At 37.4% G+C, this 22789-nt stretch overlaps 1 protein-coding gene across 1 annotated transcript in view; it reads right to left on the reverse strand.

The window, feature by feature from the left end:
- ATF6 (activating transcription factor 6) overlaps positions 1–22789 on the reverse strand; it is a 239137-nt gene that overhangs the window by 168034 nt on the left and 48314 nt on the right. Inside the window, exons 9-10 of the mRNA XM_052637230.1 lie at positions 13189–13374; positions 12086–12177 (exon numbers count right to left, since the gene is read on the reverse strand). Of these exons, the coding sequence (XP_052493190.1) occupies positions 12086–12177; positions 13189–13374 (278 nt within the window). The remainder of the gene's footprint in view (positions 1–12085; positions 12178–13188; positions 13375–22789) is intronic.

The following is a 22789-nucleotide window of genomic DNA, read 5'->3' on the forward strand; positions in this document are numbered from 1 at the left end:
TAACAAAAAAAAAATATTAATATCTCTTCCTCAACCTCATAACATTTAAAACATAATAACCATTTATACCAGACCCTATCCAATTTCAATGTCTGTTAGAAGGTTTACTGCATGAAAAACGATTAAATGAAACTACATTTATAGTACAGAAAGTAGTAGTAATGAGATAAACAGCTAAGAAAGTATCTTAGAAAACGTACAATCAGAAAAAAATAAAGAAAACAAAGTCAATCGTAAGAGGCCCAGGATTTGGGGGCTCAGCGTGGGGGGCACATGTACAGCCGTGGCTGATTCATGTCAATGTATCGCAAAAACCACCACCATTCAAAGCAGGTATCCTCCCATTAAAATAAATCAATTAGCTAAAAAAAAATTGCTTTGCCATTTGTATTTTGTAAGAGGGGGATAACTTCTTTTCCACTTCCATGGAACCTTTTATATTACACTTTGCTTACTGTCAGGCGTCATACACTTCCCTTGGAATGTCTATCTCTCTTTCTCTCCTTACAAATCTTTAATTTTACTCTCCTCTGTAAAAGTCTTTCTTTATAATAATTATTTCCATCTATTTCCCTCTTCTCAGTACAATACTCACAACATACACCACGTTACTTGGTATTTGCTATGACATATCCTTGCATTAGTCACTGTTTTATGCTGTTCTCCCGAGGCCTAGGTGAGTTGGACACAGTCTACCCTTTCAGCCTAATTGCTTACCATTCCCTACCATACAACCTATGTTCATTCACATTCAATCATTCATCTCACTTAGTCCCTCAATTGTCATCCAACAAATATTTATCAAGTAGCCATAATATGTCAAACACAATCTAAAAGCAAGGTAAAAAAATTTTTTTAATAATAAAAATAAATAAATAAAAACAAGGTAAGCTCTAGCCATCCCTGACTACAGCTTACTGTTGGTAACAGCCATCTTCCTTCACCTCTCCAAGCATTTATTCAGAATATTCCCTCTGCCTGGAAGGCCATTCCCACTTTGTCACCACCATTAAACCTTTCCCCACAATAGTGCAACATGTGTCTTCAATGTACTACACACAATACAGATGCTGAGAATATATGTATATTTCTTAAAAAAAAAAAAAAGGAGGGAATTTCCTGGCAGTCCAGTGGTCAGGACTTGATGCTTTCACTGCAGGAGCCCAGTTCCCTGGTTGGGGAACTAAGATCCTGAGAGCCATGCAGCGTGGCTGAAAGGAGTCAGTGACAACAGACAGACCAACAAATAATCAGAAAAATGTGACACATTCTATTATATACCTACAGGACAATACGGGAACACTGAAAAGAAATACGAAGCCCAACCCAGTCAAAAAGTGGGCAGAAGACCTAAACAAACATTTCCTCAAAGAAGATATACAGACAGCCACTAAACACATGAAAAGCTGCTTAACATCATTCTTTACCAGAGAAATGCAAATCAAAACTAAAATGAGGTATCACCGCACAGAGGTCAGAATGGCCATTATCAAAAACCTACAAACAATAAGTGCTAGAGAGGATGTACAGAAAAAGGAACCCCCTTGCAGTGTTGGTGAGAATGTAAATTGATTCAGCCACTATGGAGAACAATGTGGAGATTCCTTAGAAAACTAGAAATAAAACCACCATATGACCCAGCAGTCCCACTACTGGGCACATACGCTGAGAAAACCGTAATTCAAAAAGACACACGTGCCCCCAGTGTTCATTGCAGCACTACCGACAGTAGCTAGGACGTGGACGAAACCTAGATGTCCACTGACAGATGAGCAGATCAAGGGGCTGTGGCACACATACACAACAGGATATTGCTCAGCCATAAAAAGAACGAATCTGCGTCAGCTGAACCGAGGTGGATGAACTGAGAGCCTGTTATACAGAGTGCAGTCAGTCAGAAAGAGAAAGCAAATATCGCATATTGACACACATATATATATGGAATCTAGAAAAATGGTGCTGATGAATGTATTCACAGGGCAGGAAGAGAGACACAGACAAGGAGAACAGACCTGGGACACAGCAGAGGAAGGAGAGGGTGGGACCGACTGAAAGAGTAGCCCTGAAACATTTATTACCATACCTCAAAGGGCAAGCCAGCAAGAACTTGCTGTGCGACGCAGCGAGCTCAACCTGGTGCTCTGTGACAACCCAGAGGGGTGGGCTGGGTGGGGGCGGGAGGTTCAAGAGGGAGGGGAAATATGTACACTTATGGCTGATTCAGGTTCTTGTACAGCAGAAATCAACACAACATTGTAAAGCAATTATCCTTCAATTAAAAAAATACTTAGCCTAGCCTAGGGGTGAGTTCAATTTGCTCAATGCCAATTCTTAAATCTAAAAATAACAATTCCCTTGCTTTACTTTATACCTATACCATATACACACATACATAAATAATCTACAGTTTTCCTGATTTGAACTTGATATAATCACATTTTAAATATTTTTCTGCAATTTGTTTTTCCCACACAGCATAGTGCTTCCTACAAAGTCTGACAAACAGCATTTTAATATCCAATTTAATACCAAATTTTGTTATGACTTCTTCTTTGATCTATGGGTTATTTAGAACTGTGCCTTTTAATTTTTAGTGGTTTAGAAGTTCTTAGTTTCATCTTTTTTGTTATGGATTTCCAGCTTAATTGCACTGACAGTGAATATATTCCATATGTTAATTTTTGAAATTTGCCAATATTTCCCTTATGGCCTAGTACAGATTAATTTTTTAGCACTTTCACATATGGTGGGAAAACTGTACTGACAGATGCAGTTGTATATACATATGGCCACCAGATCAAATTTAATAATGACAATAATCAAATCTTCTGTATCTTTGCAGATTTTCTTGTCTACGTGGTCGATCAATTATTGAGAGAAGTATGCTAAAATTTCCCAATTTTAGGTCAATTTTCTCCTGTAGGTCTGTCAGTAATTGTTTACAAGGAATATTACTGGGAACACACTAATTTAGAAGTATAATATCTTCCTGGTAAACAACCTTTAAATCAACATATAGTGACTAAGTCTAACACTGCTTTTCTCCTTTAAGTATATGTGTCTGATACTAGGCTTTCTTTTGACTACTATTTGTTTTTTCATCCTCTGACCACCTATTTTTTTGCAGCTTTATGCTTTTAGGTGTTTCTCTTATAAACAGCATAAAGCCGAATTTTGCTTTTCTCCCCAATCCAGTCTGACAATCTTTGCCTTCTAAATGCAGAGTTCAGTACATTTCCACTCATTGTGATTACAGAAAATATTCTAGATTCATTTTTACTACAGTATTTTGTGCTTTCATAATTGAGCTGTTTATCTCTCTCTTAATGCCATCTTTTGGAATGAATCTGTCCACTTCATTCCACGATACACTAGACTTAGCTATGATATACTCTAATTATATTTTGCTAGAGGTTACCCCTTCAAAACTTTAAAATATCAACTTAACATTCTAAACACAGTCATTAGCTTTACCCACTTCTCAAACAATACAAACTTTGAGTATGTTAAGTTCAGTTACACCCCTCACAATTTATCAGTTATTATCATCCAGAAATTACAGTAGTCCCCCTTTATCTGTGGTATTGCTTTCTGGAGTTTCAATTACCTGTGGTTAACCACAGTCTGAAGATATTAAATGACAGACTTCCCTGATGGTACAGTGGATAAGCCAACGCAGAGGACATAGGTTTGATCCCTAGTCCAGGAAGCCCCAACTACTGAAGCCTGCTCCCTCTAGGGCCTGCGAGCCACAACTACTGGGCCCCTGGCTGCAACTACGGAAGCCTGCAGGCCCAAGAGCCTCCGCTCTACACAGGAAGAAGCCAGCACACTGCAACTAGAGAGTAGCCCTTGCTTTTTGCAACTAGAGGAAATCTGAGCCCAGCAACAAAGACTCAGTGCAGCCTAAAAAAATTAGAATATTATATGAAACATACCAGAAATAAACAATTATTGTTTTAAATTGCGCATTGAGTAGCATGATGAAATCTTGAACTGTTCTGCTCAGTCCCACCTTTCAAGATGTCAATTATCCCTTTGCTCAGTGTATCCCACTGGTAAGTCACTTTGCAGACATCTCAGTTACCAGATCAACTGTCACAGTATCAATAGTGCAGTGCTTGTGCTCAAGTAACCCTCATTTTACTTAGTAATGGCACCAAAGTTCAGGAGCAGGGACACTGCAATCTGTATATGCCAAAGAGAAGTCATAAAGTGCTTCCTTTATTTGAAAAGGTAAGGTTCTGTACTTAATAAGAAAAGGGAACACATGGCATGCTGAGGTTGCTAAGACCTATGTAAGAACAAATCTATCCATGAAACTGCAAAGAAGGGAAAAGAAATCCGTACTAGTTTCATCATCACATCTCAAGCTGCAGAAGTTATGGCCACAGTGTATAAATGCTTAGTTAAAATGGAAAAGGTACTAATTTGTACCATAAGCTATTTTGAGAAACAGCTTTTCTTACACAATTTTTCTTACAGTATATTGTTATAACTGTTCTATTTTATTATTAGTTACTGCTGTTATTCTTACTGTGCCTAGAAATTAAACTTTATCATGGGTATGTACATATGGAAACAACATAGTGTGTATATATATATATGTGTGTGTGTGTGTGTGTGTGTGTGTGTATGTGTGTGTATATATATATATAGTATTCCATATTATCCATGATTTTAACCATCCATGAGGGGTCTTGGAACATACCCCCAAGGATAAGTGGGGGGAGCTAATATTAAACTTCTGTCTTGATTTGTTTTAGACACTGTTAATGTTTTCTACCATCAACTTGTTTTAGCTTCATCCATAAAAGATTTGAACGCTTTCAGTAAATATTTTGGAACTAAAAAAAAAAAGTTTCATTCACATTGTTTTTGTTGTTGCTGGCTACTCATTTCTATGTCTCAAAATCTTTTGAGTCCATTTTCCTTCTTCCTTAATACCCTGACACTTCTGAAGAATACAAAAGATTTTGGATGTCCTTCAAATCTGGCCTTATCTAATGTTTCTTCATGATAAAATCCAGGTTACGGATTTTTGGCAAGATTATCCCAAAAGTGATATTGTGCCCTTTCAGTGCATCATATCAGGAGGTACAAGATGTCAGTATGTCTCATGACTGATTATTGATTATGGGTTACTTTGATTATTTAGTTAAGGTAGTATAACCCCATGCCTCTTAATAGCTCTCATGCTTTCCATCTCTATGTTTCTATGTTACATTCTGTATAATTTCTTCAGCTCCATCTTCCCATTTACTATTTCTTTCTCCAAATGTGTCTAATTTTTTGTTTTAACATGTGCATTACTTTTCTAATTTAAACTTTTTAATTATCACATTTATAGATTTTTTTCAAAATGTCCTGATCAATTCTGATAGTCTTTTGTTCTTTCATCTTACTCTAACTCCCTCTTTTAACATACTCATATTTTGAATCTATTAATTCAAATATCTGTAGTCTTTCAGCATTTCACTCTGTAGTTTATTTCCTCCAACTCTTGCTCGTGGTAGCCTGTCTCCTGGTGTGTTTAACAATTTGGAGGAGGTGAGGGGATGCGGATTCATGTTCAATTGAAATCCTACCTTTAGCAATTTTTTCAAATGTCTATTTAAAGTGCCTTTCTTTGAGGACTGGCATTTGCTTTGGCCAAGAGACTAGTAGTAGCACCAACAGAGGATCTCTTAAACTAGAGTTCTGTCTTGGTGTTTTGGAGACCACACAAGTAGTATAAATTCAGGCTCAAACCTGCATGAGTTAGGGCCTGTGGTAAAGAGAAAATTTTTTTAAATTCTACTCAAAGTCAAGGTACTTTGCAACACTCCCCCTCTGTGGTATGGTAACCTACTTTTTTTTCTTTTAGCAACCAAGAATGGTATTCTTTGGAAGTCCTGACTTTATTTGGGTGAGGGTAGGAGGGCTTCAGTTGCAACTTTTCACTTTGCGTGGGTCCAGAGCTCTCTTTCCTGTTCCCAGATGCTAGGCCAAAAGGATGGGAAATAACTCCAGGACAAACACTACTTCCAATGATAGCTTACCAGCATGGAGTCATGTTAGCTCAGTATTTCTGGCTTCCAAGAAATCCTTCCTTTTTCTTCAGTTCAGCCATGAAATAAGAGTTTTGATTTGTTTTTTAACCAAGCATTTTCTGGTATTCTAAAATGCAAAGTTTCTCTATACCTCTAGCCCTCTATTTTGCCAAAAATAGATGTCCTTAAGGTTTTTTTGAATAATGATAGGGAAAGAAAAATGCTTTAGGATTTAGTAGAAAAGGCAGAATTTTTAATGATAATTTTAAAAAAGAGATCTGGATTAAATTTCAGGTTCTTTATCAAATATGACTAATAATCATAGAATCAACCTCGATGAGCAGAAAGTGAGAAGAGGGTTTCCTACCAATTCACATTTGTCCTGTTTGGCTATTCACTGCTGCCTAGAGTTACTGTTTTTATAGACCACCCAGAATAGGCCAGTTCCTTGAATCCTGTGCCAAAAATCACTAGATTCCTTCTTTACCATCTACACAATATCAATAAGGTCAGAAAAATTAACCCTTTTAAGTCTATTTAGTTTATTTTCTTTTTCGGTGTAATAACTATTCGGGTACACAAAACTCTTCAAACTAGTCAGTTTTGCTTACACATTACTTTGACAAAACTCTCTTACTTTAGACATAAGATGTATTTACATTTCATCACCAAGTGCCTTCAGGAAATGTTTCTTAAGGCATACCTATATTTGGCCAACGTGTGTTATATATTTTCTCACTTGGACCCATACCAGTAAGGCACAAAAGTTCAATTCTACATTGAACATCTGAAACAACATTAACAACACTATTATGGTAATGTGATCTCTTCTGAAAGAGTTCAGGTTCCTAAATCTAAAATGCTTTTGAAATCTCTGATTAAAATGTCTATTCGTCTGGCCGGACTTGTAGCCAGTTTTGTGGTACCTAAGAAAAGTTGAGTTAGAACTCATGGTCTGTTATTTAAAAGCCTATGCAGTTTCTATACCAATTAAAGTAGAATAATGCTTGCTTTATACACACACACACACACACACACACACACACACACACACAAGGCCATGGATGTGGAAGTTGTTCAATAAATATCTTCCAGGTGGTACTAATAAGGTTCAACTAGGGAGTTCCTGTTCCTCTGGCAGACTCCCAGGCCTGAGAAGATCCTCTGTCTCGCAGTGAAAAAGACTGCAAACAGTAAGGTCAATTAAGAAATACTTCTGAATAATATACACGATGGAACATCTTCATACCCAACATTTGCTTCAGGGGTAGATTTCAGTCTTTCAAGTCACTGTTGCTCTCTAGCTTTGATATTTCACTGTTTGTGCCGAATTTTCTCCGGAAGAATTAACTCCAGCTTTGTATGAGTTTTGTAGCCAGTTTCTTTCCTATTTCCTTCTTGGTGTCTGAGATATTCCAACTTGTTAAGACATTTTGATATTTCTTCATTCCTTCTAGCTCTTCTCTGTTTTTTTATCTTCAGTCTAAGCCTTTTAAACATGTTTTTTAAAATCTGAACAGAAGCCATTACTTCTTGGCTTTCTGTTCTTAAAGCCTTCACATAAAGACAGGCACAGATTTCCTTGGGTTGCTCCTCAGGATTTTCAAGTTTTCAACTTTCTCCCATTCTTAATTACTCTTTTTGTACTATCCATCTAATTTTTTAAACACAAACCTTTATTGATAAATTGAGACCACTATTCCCTCCATCCATAATGGGTCAATCTACTTGCTCATGGAAATAAGCCCAATCCTCTGATACGCCCATCACCTCAGCATCTGTGAAGATCAGTAATTCATCAAAAATTTTTTGTTCCCATCTTATCTTTAAAATCTCTGTTGACTTATACAGACTTTCACAACAGGACATACCCAACACCATTCTCACTTCCTGCAACAAAATTCCACTGTCTTTATTTGTTCATCAAATGCTACTACAAAAAGTTGCTGTGACTACCATCATCAGAGTTATTGATGTTCCTTCAAGAATATGCTATCTTTACACAATATCAACAAAATGTTTTTTCATATTACAGTTGTTTACATATGTGCTTCTCTTACTAGACATGCTTTTATTCATGTTTATATTCCTGGTTCCTTGCTCAGCACTTGGCAAACATCTAAAAATATATGCTGTATGTTTGACTGAAAAAATAATGAGAACCACACCTCATAGAGCCTAGATAACAAATGAAGAACTAAAAGCACATAGCTTTTAAGAAATCATATAAATGTGTATCTCTGGGATTCCGTGGTAGTATAGTGGATAGGAATCCGCCTGCCAATGGACAGGACATGAATTCGATCCCTAGTCCAGGAAGATTCCACAAGCCATGGACCAACTAAAGCCTGCGTCCCACAATGACAGAGACCGCGGGCTGCAACTACTGAAGCCCATGCACCTAGGCCTGTGCAGTGCAACAAAAAAAGCCACTGAAGTAAGAAGCCCATGCACCACAACAAAGAGTAGGCACTGCTCACCACAACCTACATTCATGGAGCTCCATCTGGTACTGAGGGTCCCAGTATAAAATGCTTCATTTTGAGAGCTGTTGATGAGTGCAAAAGAATTGATGCTTTTGAACTTTGGTGTTGGAGAAGACTCTTCTTGGACTGCAAGGAGATCCAACCAGTCCATCCTAAAGGAAATCAGTCCTAATATTTATTGGAAGGACTGATGCTGAAGCTGAAGCCCCAATCCTTTGGAAACCTGATGTGAAGAACTGACTTATTGGAAAAGACCCTGATACTAGGAAAGATTGAAGGTGGGAGGAGAAGGGGCTGACAGAGGATGAGACGGTTGGATGGCATCACCGACTTGATGGACATGAGTTTGAGCAAACTCTGGGAGTTGGTGATAGACAGGGAAGCCTGGTTTGCTGCAGTCTGGGGTCACAAAGAGTTGAACACGACTGAGCGACTGAACTAACTGACGACTTTATATTCACTCTACAGTAATCTAATTCACTTTTTTCAAGGAATTTAATTACATTCAAGTTTCTAAATCAGGATGACAAAGTTTTGATTAGCACATCTCTTGTCTCCTATATTAATCAAGAGATAGATCTTCTTGAATAAAGAAGTCACACTCCTTGGAACTTACCTAATGCTTCAATGGTTAAGAATCTGCCTTGCAGTGCAGGGCACAGGGCTTTGATCCCTGGTTGGGGAGCAAAGATCCCACATGCTATGGGACAGCTAAGCCCACAACAACTACTGAGCCCACACATGCACACTGGAACCCTTGTGACACAACTAGGGGGCCCACATGCCACAACTAGAAAGCCCGTGCACCACAATGAAAGACCCTGCATGCCGCAACTAAGACCTGATGCAGTGAAATAAATAAATACTTTTTAAAAAAAGAAAAAGGAGTCCAGTCTTCAAACACAAAAACAAAATAATTTTAATATAAAAGATATGGGTAAAATGTCAAAAATAAATAATGAAAATAGCAGTAAAAAAATTTTTTTAATAATTCAAATGCTTATTTCAGGTATCTCTTCAGCATATTTTATGTAACTTGTCTAGTATAGTGTCAACTTTCAAAAATAAGTCAACTTGGAATTGACTTTTCACTGAGTTGTCTCAGTTAACTAATTAAAAAGCTAGGTCTCTGGGACTCCATGAAGAGATTTCAAATGCTCTGGGGAATTGTGCTAACATCAAACAACAACAAAACTCCAATATGAGATCGACTTTATTTTTAAAAAACAACTACATAGAAATAAAATGGGAATGACCTGGTTTGGCCATCAAACATGTTTGATCAACATCAAACATGCTGATCAAACTATTATACTATTTTCTGTTTAAAATCTTCATAAATAAAAAAGAGATTATTATTATCAACTTACAATTCCTTTCCGTTCTCAACTAATTTTAATACAGATTTCACTCCTATCCCTAATAAATCTGCTTTCCAAGATTACCACTGACCTGCTAATCACCAAATTCAGTATTCTCATCTCAGTTTTCAGCCTCTCCCAAGCCCTCAACATGTGATACCATGGCTCAAGCCCCTCCTGAAACTCTTTTCATCCTTGGCTTCAGAAAATCATTTTCTTCTCATTCTGTCCCCAATTCTGTTCACTTTGAGTGTCTTTCCCTGGGTCTATCTATTGTTCGTGCTGAGTCACTCAGATTCTTCTTCTTCTTCTTCGTCGTCGTCTATTTTTCTCCTTGGATAATCTCAGCTACTACTAACATCTCTGTCTATCTATCAGATAACTGGTAGGAAGGGATTGGGGGAAGGAGGAGAAGGGGCCAACAGAGGATGAGATGGCTGGATGGCATCACTGACTCGATGCACATGAGTCTGGCTGAAGTCTGGGAGTTGGTGATGGACAGGGAGGCCTGGCGTGCTGCGATTCATGGGGTCGCAAAGACTCGGACACAACTGAGCGACTGAACTGAACTGAACTGAACTGAATATCTAATCATTACCTCAGATTTCCCAATATCTAGTCACTATCTCAAATTTATACTAGCAATAAAAACCATTATTTTCTATCATGAAACTATTCATCTTTATATGTTGGCTACTTCATATGAGAGTATCACCATTCGGTCTCTCAAGAGAAAAATTTTGGAATTATGTTTATTTCTCTTTTCTTCCTCACATTCCACACTGTAATAATCATCAAATCCCATCAGAGATGTACCCTGGGATAGGTCATCCTTTCCATCCCCACAGTCCAAGTTTAGACTCTCATCTCTTGCTTTACATACATCAACAGAATCCCATGCTGTCTCTGTCAATAGTTTCTCCTCCATCCAAACTATTTTCAATAACACAGCCTCAGAGTCATTTTAGTCGTCTTCCTGAGATACGAAACTGATTATGTTATCCTCTGCCTAAAAACCCAGGAATGACTGGTTTATAGTAGCAGCATATAGCAGCATACTAAGCCCTTCATTATCTGGCCTCACTTATATCACTAGCTGTATTTCCTCACACACACTTCCACATACATAAAATGCACCAGATTTTTCACTTTTTTTCTGAACTTGTCAGCCATTTAGTAACTGTGCCTTTTATCATGCTGCTCCCTCAGGATGCCTTTCCCGTACTTTCCACCAGGCAAACGATCATCATACTTTAAGATTCAGCTTCCTCTCTGGGATTTCCCTCATCATTCTGGCGTTCAACAAAAGAAAGTGTTTTGACCATCTATCAATAAGACATGAAGATTCTCCTCCAGGAACGCGTATTCTCGTTTATATTCTTTTCGGCACTGAAGGTATGACCTTTTTCACACTACGCTACAGTCATCCTTTCACATGTCTCTCCTCCCAGCCGGATCACGAGATCTTTAAAGGCATGGCCCCTGTCTAACTACTTTTTGACTCCCCAACATCTAGGATGCTGATTTTGTTCATGTGTAGAGTATGTCACAGTTAGTGGGAATCTGAAAAAGATGATTTTTAAGATCCCTTTGAATTCTAGTATTCTATGATTTCAACATAAATGCAGCATTTCTTAGTTGTGATTTAGCTGAAACCTGTGTCAAAAACAGCTAGAATGCTTAAAATATTTATATTAATTCCTGTTCCAAACCTACTGAAGAGGAAACAGAATTACTGTTCTAGTTAGGGAGGAAGTCATTGAAGTGCCTTATAATCACTGACACTCAAGTATCATAGTATTGAGGGAGGTAATATTATAATTACATTTTAAAGGTAAGTAATTGAGGCATAGAGAGATTAAGTAACTTGAATAAGACAACAAAGTTACTAAGTGGGGAAGCTAGGATTTGAACTCAGTCTAATTTCAAGGTCCATGATCTTTCTCAGTTCAGTATTCTGCTTTATCAGTGCTCTGTTTAACAACTCAAGGCTTCTTTCATTTAAAAAAAAAAAACATGAACTTTACTTTCTGCCAGACCTACATGAAGAACAAGAAAGAGGAACCAATCTTTCTTCTGTTATCTTGCCTCTGAGGAGGAAAAAACAAATCCATTTTTCCCTAGCTTATGACTACAGTAAAAATAATAAATAATAAGAATTCAAATTTCTAGCATTAGTATCCAAAACAAATATCTATACACTTACCTCATGGGTCCATAGTTCAGTATTACAAATGCCAAAACTATCATCACACAGATAGCTCTTCGCTTCGGACTAGGAACTTTAAGCCTCTGGTTCTAAAGAAAATGATCATTATTAAATACAACTGAATTACACATTAGTTTCACAAAAAGCAACATCTAAGATAATAATAACTCTCCTGTTTACCAGTTATGAGAATGCTTAAATGAAAACCAAAATGCAAATATGAGCAAAGAGTACTTTTCAAAAGCCTAAGGAGAGGAGTGGGAGAGAAGAGACACAGCAACCCTTGTTGCAGAGGCCTCTTCACCCAAAAGGAAGAATTCAACAATTTATGTTTTTATGAATCTTCAAAGAATCCCAAGGCACTGTTGCCTCTCTCTTAAATCACTCTTTTCAGTAACATAATGGAACATTCCCATGTGCTCAGGGCAAGATAGAAATAGCAATGTAAGAAGCCAGTCTCCAGCGGATTCCCTGGCGTTCCAGTGGTCAGGACTCCACGCTTCCACTGCAGGGAGCATGGGTTTGGTCCCTGGTCAGGGAATGAAGATCCCATGTGCTGCCCTGCACAGTCAAACAAAAAAGTCCCATTCACTAGGCAGAGGAATCTGTTTGGTTCAAGAAAGCACTGAGGTAGGAAATTCTGAAAGCAGCATTTCATGAACAGAATTAAGATGATTAGCCTCACTGGGATACATAGCCATAAAATACAAAGTAGAGTATAGTGGTTGGGTGAACTGAGAACACATTAAATTTTTAAATTTTAGGGAAGACCTAGTGGGACTGCTTAGGAGACCTGATGTGATTCATTTAGTCAAAAAAAAAAAAAAAAAACCCAACAGAGAAAGGGTGCTATGATAATAAGGGAGAAGAAACCCAGGAAAAGGAGACAATTTTTATACACAGCTTGGGAGGTACAATTCAGAAGCTCCTCTTTCCAACACTTTATTCTTACTACAAATGTTTTTGGGCTTATTGTGCCTGCCTTTTCCTATTATTATTTTATAAAATTTAATTTAAAATGTAAAATTTCCAATTGCTTTATCAGGAAAAAGAAAATACTTCAACCCATCATCTCGCCTCTATCACTAACTAGCACTCACCTCTGATACAACTTCATCCAGTTGCCGCTTCAGTGAACCATTCTCTTTCTTCAGCTTCTCATTCTCTAAAAGGGCTGCCTTTAACCTTGCCTCTAAGCCTAGCATGTATTCTTTCTTCTTCTTGCGGGACTGACAAGCTGACTCTCGATTTTTAATCATACGTTGCTGTCTCCTTAGCACAGCAATCTAGGAAAAGTTACAGTAAATGAAAAATAGTTGGATTTTAGAATCAGATCAGTGAAGAATATACTGATTTTTATAATTATTTTTAAACAAATTTTCAAAAGATAGCTCACAGGTTGTGTTTAAAAAAAATACTCAAATGAAATAAACTGAAATCAAATGATTAAATAAGGCCTTCTAAAACATGTTAAATGATTTCTTCTGGTGTTTTCACCAGAAATAAAGACTTATTTATTGATAAATAAGATTTATTTATTGATCTTCCAATTTGCCCTTTAGAAATACTATATATATGTATACATACAGCTTTAATCTATATCACAGGCCCTGAATTACTTGACTGTTTTTCAGAACCATCTATCCAGTTACTTATAGGGCCACTTCTGCTGGTAGAGTTACCATCACTTCAAATTCACCATTTGCCAACTGAATTCATTATCTCCCTCTACCTAGTCTTTAAAACCTACTGAACTTCTATCAATGGTATCTCTTAGGATATAAAGGAAGGTGTGACCAGTAACCTATTTTTCTTTCATTCCCTAACATATTAACTCATCTCCAGACTACTGCAACAACAGCCTTCTAACTACTTCAACTGGCTTCAAGCTCCTTCTGTCTACCATTTTTAAGATAACTTTCTTCTCCTAAAAACATTTTAATCTTGCTACTCCGTTGCAAAAGCAAGCTAGTCATGTATTTTACCTACCCACCTTCGCTTTCAAAATCTTCCATAATGTGACCACTCTCTACTTTCCCAACTCTACAACTACTCACACCACACCTTCCAATCAAGGTTATTCCATGATCTTCACACATATCTAACTTGTTCCTTTATTCATACTGTGTGTTCTGATTTAGAATGCTATCTCCTCTACTAAGCTAATTCTAAGGACCATCCAAACTCTTAATTATGATAGACCACTTGGAGTTTTTAATATTGTCTGAATTATTTATGCTCTTATAATTCAGAAGATACAGCTGAATGCTCTGTTTCAAAAATGCTGACTTTTTCTCTCTTTTCCTAGATTTTATACCTTGGAAGCCAAAACTATGTGATATGACCCACAATATCTACCATAATCAAAACTTACTGACCAAAATTATTTTTGTTATATTTTATAAACAAAGATGTGAAACGTGTTTTAGCATTAGTCTATTTCAGAGAGAATGTGAGATAGTAAAATTAAGTCCATAAAAAGAACCAAATAATACTAAATTTATTATTGTGAGTATAGAGATGACAGAATTTCTGACTTCTCTGTTTTGTAAAGGACTTTTAAAAAAGTAAACATTTTACTGTGGCTGTTTAATAACTTTTACTGAGATACATACATAAAACTAAATAATTTAATGCTGATTTCTTTTGATATAACAACGCAATTTCCATCCCATACTACATTTTCTAGAAATAGAGGTATACCAAATCCAACTGAGCAATCAGACTCCATAAGGAAAAAAAAAAGAATCCACAAGGAAAAGAAATATTACATGAGATGTCAAGAAGTGTATCTTTCCCCCCCCTCTTTTTTTTCTTTTTTAACTGAAACATCACAAGAATGCTGACTTCTATAACCATCAATCTACAAAATTTCCCTGTGGCATAACTATCCCACTCTTCAATAATGCTAAACACACACACAGAGCAGCATCAAATCATGATGGATTTTAATTATTCAACAATTTCCAACTATTTTCTGGAAATGCCACTTTGTTCGATCTACTGTTACTCTTAGTGATCTTCATTGTTACTGAGAATGCCAGTGTCCATAACTGATACTTAACACAAGAGTGCTGAAGTACACAGAATGCTGAGCAAGCACATGAAAGAGAAGGCTCCCAGATGGAAGAGCTTATACTAAAAGTTGGATAAAAGGTAACCTTACTTATTTAAAGGCTGATTAATGTATGGACTCTGGGGAGGCTTACACATGGCACACTACTTAATAAATTTCAAACAGGATTAGGGATTTCTATAAACAATAAAAGCACCTGCATATTATACAGCGTAAAGTTTCAAAGGCTGTCAGTGCACATGCCTCATACTAAAAAAATGAAAACCACCTGTAGCCAAATATTCATTTCTTCCCGTAGAAAGAGATAACAGTAGTTCTGAAAATGCAGTAAATACTCAGTATTACCAATAAATACAAAGGATGAGTATAGTAAAAATATATGAAGTCCATAGGAAACTCCAAACACAGAGCTCCAACTTTACATCTCAGCAAGCTATATTCAGCTAACTGAATAAAATATTTAAATTATTCTGTATTTTTGAGAGTAAAAGAAATAAAATAAAATTTCATATTAAACATATGCATACTGTTTGTTTCTTTGTTTGACAGGGGAGGATATTTTAAAAGAAAAAAAGGACTACCTGTAATTACTGTTCTGTAAACTGATTTTTTTTTCCCATACAACATATCATGATCACCTTTGACATGCCATGAGAATGGCAGCGCAGTATTTCAACTATATTGATGCTCTATAAAACATTTAATTAATCTCCTCTTGTTGAAATTGTTATAGTTTTCAAGATTCTTTAAAATAAGGCTCATCATTCAATACTGTTAGAGTAGAAGAATCAAGGCTAGAGTTTAGGGCAGTTAATTCCAAGACCAGTGCTACTTACACAACAGCTCCACGCTGCTTTTAAATACCAAACAGGAAGTCTTGCATTACAGTATGGAACTCTCAACTCAGTGAACTGTGTGGTTACTTTATTTACGCGCCTGTTTGAAATTGAAGGCTTATGGAACTGCTTGTATCTGGAAGTTTACCCTCCTCTGTTAGCAGTCGACAAACATAAAATCAATACTCTGGCCCATTAATCAATTGACACATCTCCCTGTGGGCGTATAAGATGATTCAGCATGATTGAGATGAGTGAACAGCTACCCAGCCCCTGCTTCTGATCACCCTGCCTTCAGACATCTCTTTCACCAAGCATTATGCCTTAGAAAAGGAAAAACTCCAAAGCAGAAAAATTCTCTCCCTTTAGTGCCACTGCACTATAAAACATAGTGTTTCATTATTAAACATTTATTCGACTGTAAGAAAGACTCTCACAACTGCCATATGACCCAGCAATCCCACTGCTGGGCATACACACCGAGGAAGCCAGAATTGAAAGAGACACATGTACCCCAATGTTCACTGCAGCACTGTTTATAATAGCCAGCACATGGAAGCAACCTAGATGTCCATCAGCAGATGAATGGATAAGAAAGCTACGGTACATATACACAATGGAATATTACTCAGCCATTAAAAAGAATACATTTGAATCAGTTCTGATGAGATGCATGAAACTGGAGCCTATTATACACAGTGAAGTAAGTCAGAAAGAAAAACACCAATACAGTATACTAACGCATATATATGGAATTTAGAAAGATGGTAACGATGACCCTATACACGAGACAGCAAAGGAGACCCAGATGTAAAGCACAGTCTTTTGGACTCTGTGTGAGAAGGCGAGGGTGGGATGATTTGGGAGAATGGCATTGAAACATGTACATTATCATTTGTGAAAGGATACCAGTCCAGGTTCGATTCATGATACAGGGTGCTCGGGGCTGGTCCACTGGGATGACCCAGAGGGATGGTATGGGGAGGGAGGTGGGACGGAGGGTTAGGATGGGGAACACATGTAAGGATTCATGTCAATGCATGGCAGAACCACTACAATACTGTAAAATAATTAGCCTCCAATTAAAATAAATTTATATTTTTTAAAAAAGAGTCTCATAAAAGGAGAACTTTCACAAATGGACAAATACTTTTTGAAGGTTGGATCAATTTAAGAGTCAAAATCCTAAGCTCTTTGCATTATGTTTCATTTTAAGTTACTGATAAACACTACAAGACATGTTCTTCTTACAAATAAAATAGACTATTTAGACCCTTGATTCTGTGACGTTGCTAAAAAATGAGCTTCGTAGTCCTGAATGGCTATAAAGATATTAAAATATTTTACCGCTAAGAAATACATCCCAACATCTCACACAAGCTTGAGACAGACCATGTATTGGTAACATACAGGTAAACGAACCACTAGGTTACTATATATCTATCAGTTCTAATTCTCATTTTGCTGAATCTTTCTCTCTTCATTATATCAAACAAAACTTTATTCAATTAAATAAAAAAGAAATAAACTTCGTCTACTGGAAATTGACACTTTAATCCTCTAAAGGTCTCATCCAATCCAAAAGCAAAATGGTTCTAGTACCAATGTTAAACATGTGTGCTTAATTACCATGTAGCACAATAATAACTACTGTATCATAAAATATGGATGCTATTAACTTTGCTGTTTTATCTGATTCCAGACTGTTCAAATAAAGTCAATCTTTATACTTTGTCTCACAAAACTTAAAACCATCTGCTTGAATTTTTTTCTTAATTAAGAGAATACATTTGTAGAAAGAGAGAAAAGGGAACAGCAAGTTTCAAGATACGGATAATTTGAAGTTGGCACTGCGTCAGGGCTGCCTTGTAAGCCTCACTGATGGAGCACAGAGTAAAGACCCCAGTGCTGAACTGAGGGAAAGCCAAGGTCTGAAGCCTAACTCCATTATCGCAGGTCCTATGATGGAGGTGAGGATCAGCTTTAATGGACGTGAAGGTTCTCTGTAAACTAATGTGCCACACACATGCCACACTGTGCCAAGTTGCTCCAGTCATATCCGACTCTTTGCCACCCCAGAGACTGTCACCCACCACGCTCCTCTATCCATGGGATTCTCCAGGCAAGAATACTGCCGTGGGTTGCCAGTTCCTCCTCCATGGGATCTTCCAGACCCAGGGATCAAACTCATGTCTCCTGTGGCTCCTGCATTGCAGGCAGATTTTTTACCTTGCCTGGAGAATCCCAGAGACAGAGGAGCCTAGTGGGCTGCCATCTATGGGGTCGCACAGAGTCGGACACGACTGAAGCGACTTAGCAGCAGCAGCAAGCTATAAGTTGGGCTCCAAAGTCACTGCAGATGGTTATTGCAGCCGTGAAATTAAAAGACGCTTACTCCTTGGAAAGAAAGTTATGACCAATCTGATAGCATATTAAAAAAAGCAAAGACATTACTTTGCCAACAAAGGTCTGTCTAGTCAAGGCTACGGTTTTTCCAGTGGTCATGTATGGATGTGAGAGTTGGACTGTGAAGAAAGCTGAGTGCTGAAGAATTGATGCTTTTGAACTGTGGTGTTGGAGAAGACTCTTGAGAGTCCCTTGGACTGCAAGGAGATCCAACCAGTCCATTCTAAAGGAGATCAGTCCTGGGTGTTCATTGGAAGGACTGATACTAAGCTGAAACTCCAATACTTTGGCCACCTCGTGCGAAGAGCTGACTCATTGGAAAAGACTCTGATGCTGGGAAGGATTGGGGGCAGGGGGAGAAGGGGACAACAGAGGATGAGATGGCTGGATGGCATCACTGTCGATGGAGGTGAGTTTGGGTGAACTCCGGGAGTTGGTGATGGACAGGGAGGCCTGGCATGCTGCGATTCATAGGGTCGCAAACATGTGGACACAACTGAGCGACTGAACTGAACTGAAGCTGTAAGTTTCACTAAAAAGAAATATCCTGCAGCTATGAATAAATTGGGTGAGGAAACAAAAATTCTTAATTCCATCAACAATGTGCCTCAGAGATACTCTGATAAACTGTTCAACTAAAGTAATATTGCAAATATCTGCCTTCATTCCAGCTCTTATTTTTACAGATTTCAAATATTAAATATCAGATTAAAACAAAAAGACAAAATCTGGAAACCCCATTTAATTCATACAAAAGCAGAAAACCAGAGCCGAAGAATAAAAATCTAATTCACTCTCCTCCCAAGATCCCTCAGTCTGCCCCTTATTCTGTATTTATCAGGACTCTCATTTGCCTGAGAAGGCCATTAGGAGGTTTTATGCACTTACAACAAAGTGTCTGGTACATACCATTTCATCAATATCAGCCATCTAAGTAATATGGCCTTGACTGAAATATTTAACCAATTGATTCATTCAATGGTAAAATGGGAACAAAGCCTGCTTTACAAGGATTTTGAGAGAATCAAATAGGACTATGTGAAAATAAATGTGAAGTACTTATCAAAACTATATTGGAGAAGAGCTGAACTTCTCAGAAGCGTCAAAATGACAAAGGCTATGGGAATGCTCCAGATTGAAAGAAGTCAAAGAGACATGACATCTCAGTGCAGTATCTGACCCTACAGGGATCCTATACTGGAGGGGGAAAAACTCAAGTGATGAAACTGTCATACTGACAGCTGAAAAAAGTATTTTACAAACACAAATTTATGAAGGTGATGTGGGTATGTAAGAGAATATCCCTATTCTGAGGAAATACACACTGACATATTTAAGGGTAAAGAACTATAAGGTATGTAACTTACTGTAAAATAGTTCAGGAAAAAAATGTGTGTGTGTATCTATATATATATATGAAGATGGATAATAGGCAGATAAATAAAACTAACTGATAAAGCAAATGTGGTAAAATGTTAACAACAGGTGAATCCAGGGACATGGGTGTTCTTTGTACTAGTTTTGTTTTTACAACTTTTTAAAATTTGAAATTATTACCATATACAAGGTCTGGTACACATGTACACACACACACACAAGACTGCAGTACAAACATAACACTAAGGAGTTATAGGAAAAGAAAAAAGAATTTTCCTTTAAAACTCATAATCAAGGGTGGTAAGAGCCACAGAAAATGTTAACCATAACAGGTTTAATCTTTGAGTATTATTTGTTAACCACCTTTAACCAGTCAAAAGTTCTCTTCTGTTAACAATATTATCTAACACATTTGTAGAACAGTAATGTTCTGGAGAATGCACACCTTCAGGACTATACAGCCAATGATACTTTCATTGAAATAATTTGTCATTTTTCTTTGTAAATTATCTATTCACTTATTTTGTCCATTTGGTTGTTGGGTTTACTTGGATCTTTCTGATTTGTAAACACTCTTTATATACTAAAAATTGTTTTTAAAAGACTACAAAAACTTGCACATGAATTTTCAAAGCAGCATTATTCCTAAAAGCTTAAAAGTGGAGACCACCCAAATGTCCATCAACTAATCAATGTATAACCCAAACGTGGTATATCTGAAAAATGGCCTATTATTTGGCCATAAAAAGGAGTTAACATTGACATATACCACACAAATACATATTGTAAAATACTGTGCTAAGTAAAAGAAGTCAGACACAAAAGCTACATCATGTATAATTCTATCGATATGAAATGTCCAGGATAGGCAACTCCATACAGAAAGAAGCCTTCCCTGATAACTCCGTTGGTAAAGAATCTACCTGCAGTGCAGGAGACCCTGGTTCAACTCTTGGGTCAGGAAGATCCGCTGGAGAAAGGACAGGCTACCCACTCCACTATTCTTGAGCTTCTCTTGTGGCTCAGCTGGTAAAGAATCCACTTGCAATGTGGGAGACCTGGGTTTAATCCCTGGGATGGGAAGATCCCCTGGAGAAGGGAAAGGCTACCCACTCCAGTATTCTGACCTGGAGAATTCCATGGACAGTATAGTCCATGGAGTCACAAAGAGTCAGACGCAACTGAGCATCTTTCACTTTCCCTTATACAGAAAGCAGATTAGGAAGTAGCTGTCAGGGGTTGAAGAGGATGGCAGATGAGGAATGACTGCTAACAGGAATGGAGGTCCTTTTTAGGGTGATGAAATATCCTAAAATTAAACATCAGTAACAGTTGCATAACTCTGAGAATATACTAAGCTATCACCAAATAGTACATTTTAAAAGGGTAAACTCAGACTTCCCTGGTGGTCTAGTGGCTAAGAATCCACCTGCCAATGCAGGAGACACGAGTTTGATCCTTGGTCCAGCAGGATTTCACATGCGGCAGGAAAACCAAACCCATGTGCCACAACTACTGAAGCCCAAGCACCCCAGAGCCCATGCTCGGCAACAAGAGAAGCCGCCACAGTCAGAAGCTCATGCACTGCCACGAGAGAGTAGCCCCCATTTGCTGCACCTAGAGAAAGTCTGTGCACAGCAATGAAGACCCAGCAAAGCCAAAGAAAGTAAACAATTTTTAAAAATAAAAAGGTAAACTCCATAGTATATGAATTTTAGCCCAACTAAGCTATTAAAAAACCCCAAGCAAACAAGGACTTTCATTCACCTCAAAAGGCCATGGAAGGCAGAAGCTAAGGACTCTCTTTCCAGACAAATGTACATGCATACAAAGTATTACAAGCAATTATGCAGGGAACAGAGTGAGGTGAAGAAAAGGGAACTGGTTTATGGAAACACTGAAACCTATTGATGGGTTCCATTAAGAAACCCTGTGACTGTCATTCGTACACATTTAAAGTAGAAGAACAAATTACAACTACCCCTAAGGCGAAAAACTACCTAGCCTCTGACACTCTAGTTTCAGTTCTAAGAATTTCTCCTACAGACATACTTTCATATGAACAAAGTAAAATAAGTACCAAGTTATTCAATGGAGGAATGTTTACAAAGAAAAAAAAAAGACACACCAAAAAACCCCATAAAACTCAAATGATTATGACAGCTGTATGAGATAAGACTACCATGCACCTGTTAAAATAATAAGAAAACTTTTTAGGTACTGCTGTCGAAAATCTCTAAGATATATTGAAAAGAGTGACATGCAGGACAGTGTTTATAGTATGTTACCATTTCCATAAAACAGGTAAATAGGTAAAAAGATATATTCTTATACACTAAAGAACTATCTCAGAAAGAATGCACAAAAAACTGGTAACGATGATTGCTTCTGAGCAGGGAAACAAAATGGCTAGAAAGCATCTAGGTCAGGGGAGGACTGTCTTCCTAGGAATGAGTCTCCAGGGGTAGTTTATAGGAAGAGAAATCAGAGAAAGGACAGAAGCATTTAATTATCTATTAAGATATAAATCAGCATCCCTCTAAAAATAAGTATTTATTAAGCTTATCAAGATGCTAAACTGAGAAATAAAGAATAAAGAATGTTAAAGTTGCCATGACATAAATCTAACCTAACACAACACATCAGGGAAAAAAACATTGTTCACTTCTCATCCCAAAGCTACTGTAACCACAGAAGAGATTACTTGCCAAAGTCTTTATTCAGGATAAAATTTTAGGAGCCCCAAATCTCCATCTAAAGAGGAACTGCAAATATTTTAACAAAGCATGTTTTTCTTTTATGTGCAGAGTACCTGGTAGCAGCAGAGCCAAAAAGTAGTCAGCACAGAAGTAATTTCTTTACTAGAATCTGGATAGCTTTTCAGATCTCTAAATCTTCCTGTTGAATTTGTTCTGATGGATTCCTCCACTTTATAGCCTAAAGAAATATCATGATCTCAATGTCTCCATTGGTTAAGAATTCAGTTGCTAAAAAGTTCATTATTTA

The sequence above is a fragment of the Budorcas taxicolor genome, chromosome 3, assembly GCF_023091745.1.
Source record: "Budorcas taxicolor isolate Tak-1 chromosome 3, Takin1.1, whole genome shotgun sequence".
NCBI classification, from domain to species: domain Eukaryota; kingdom Metazoa; phylum Chordata; class Mammalia; order Artiodactyla; family Bovidae; genus Budorcas; species Budorcas taxicolor.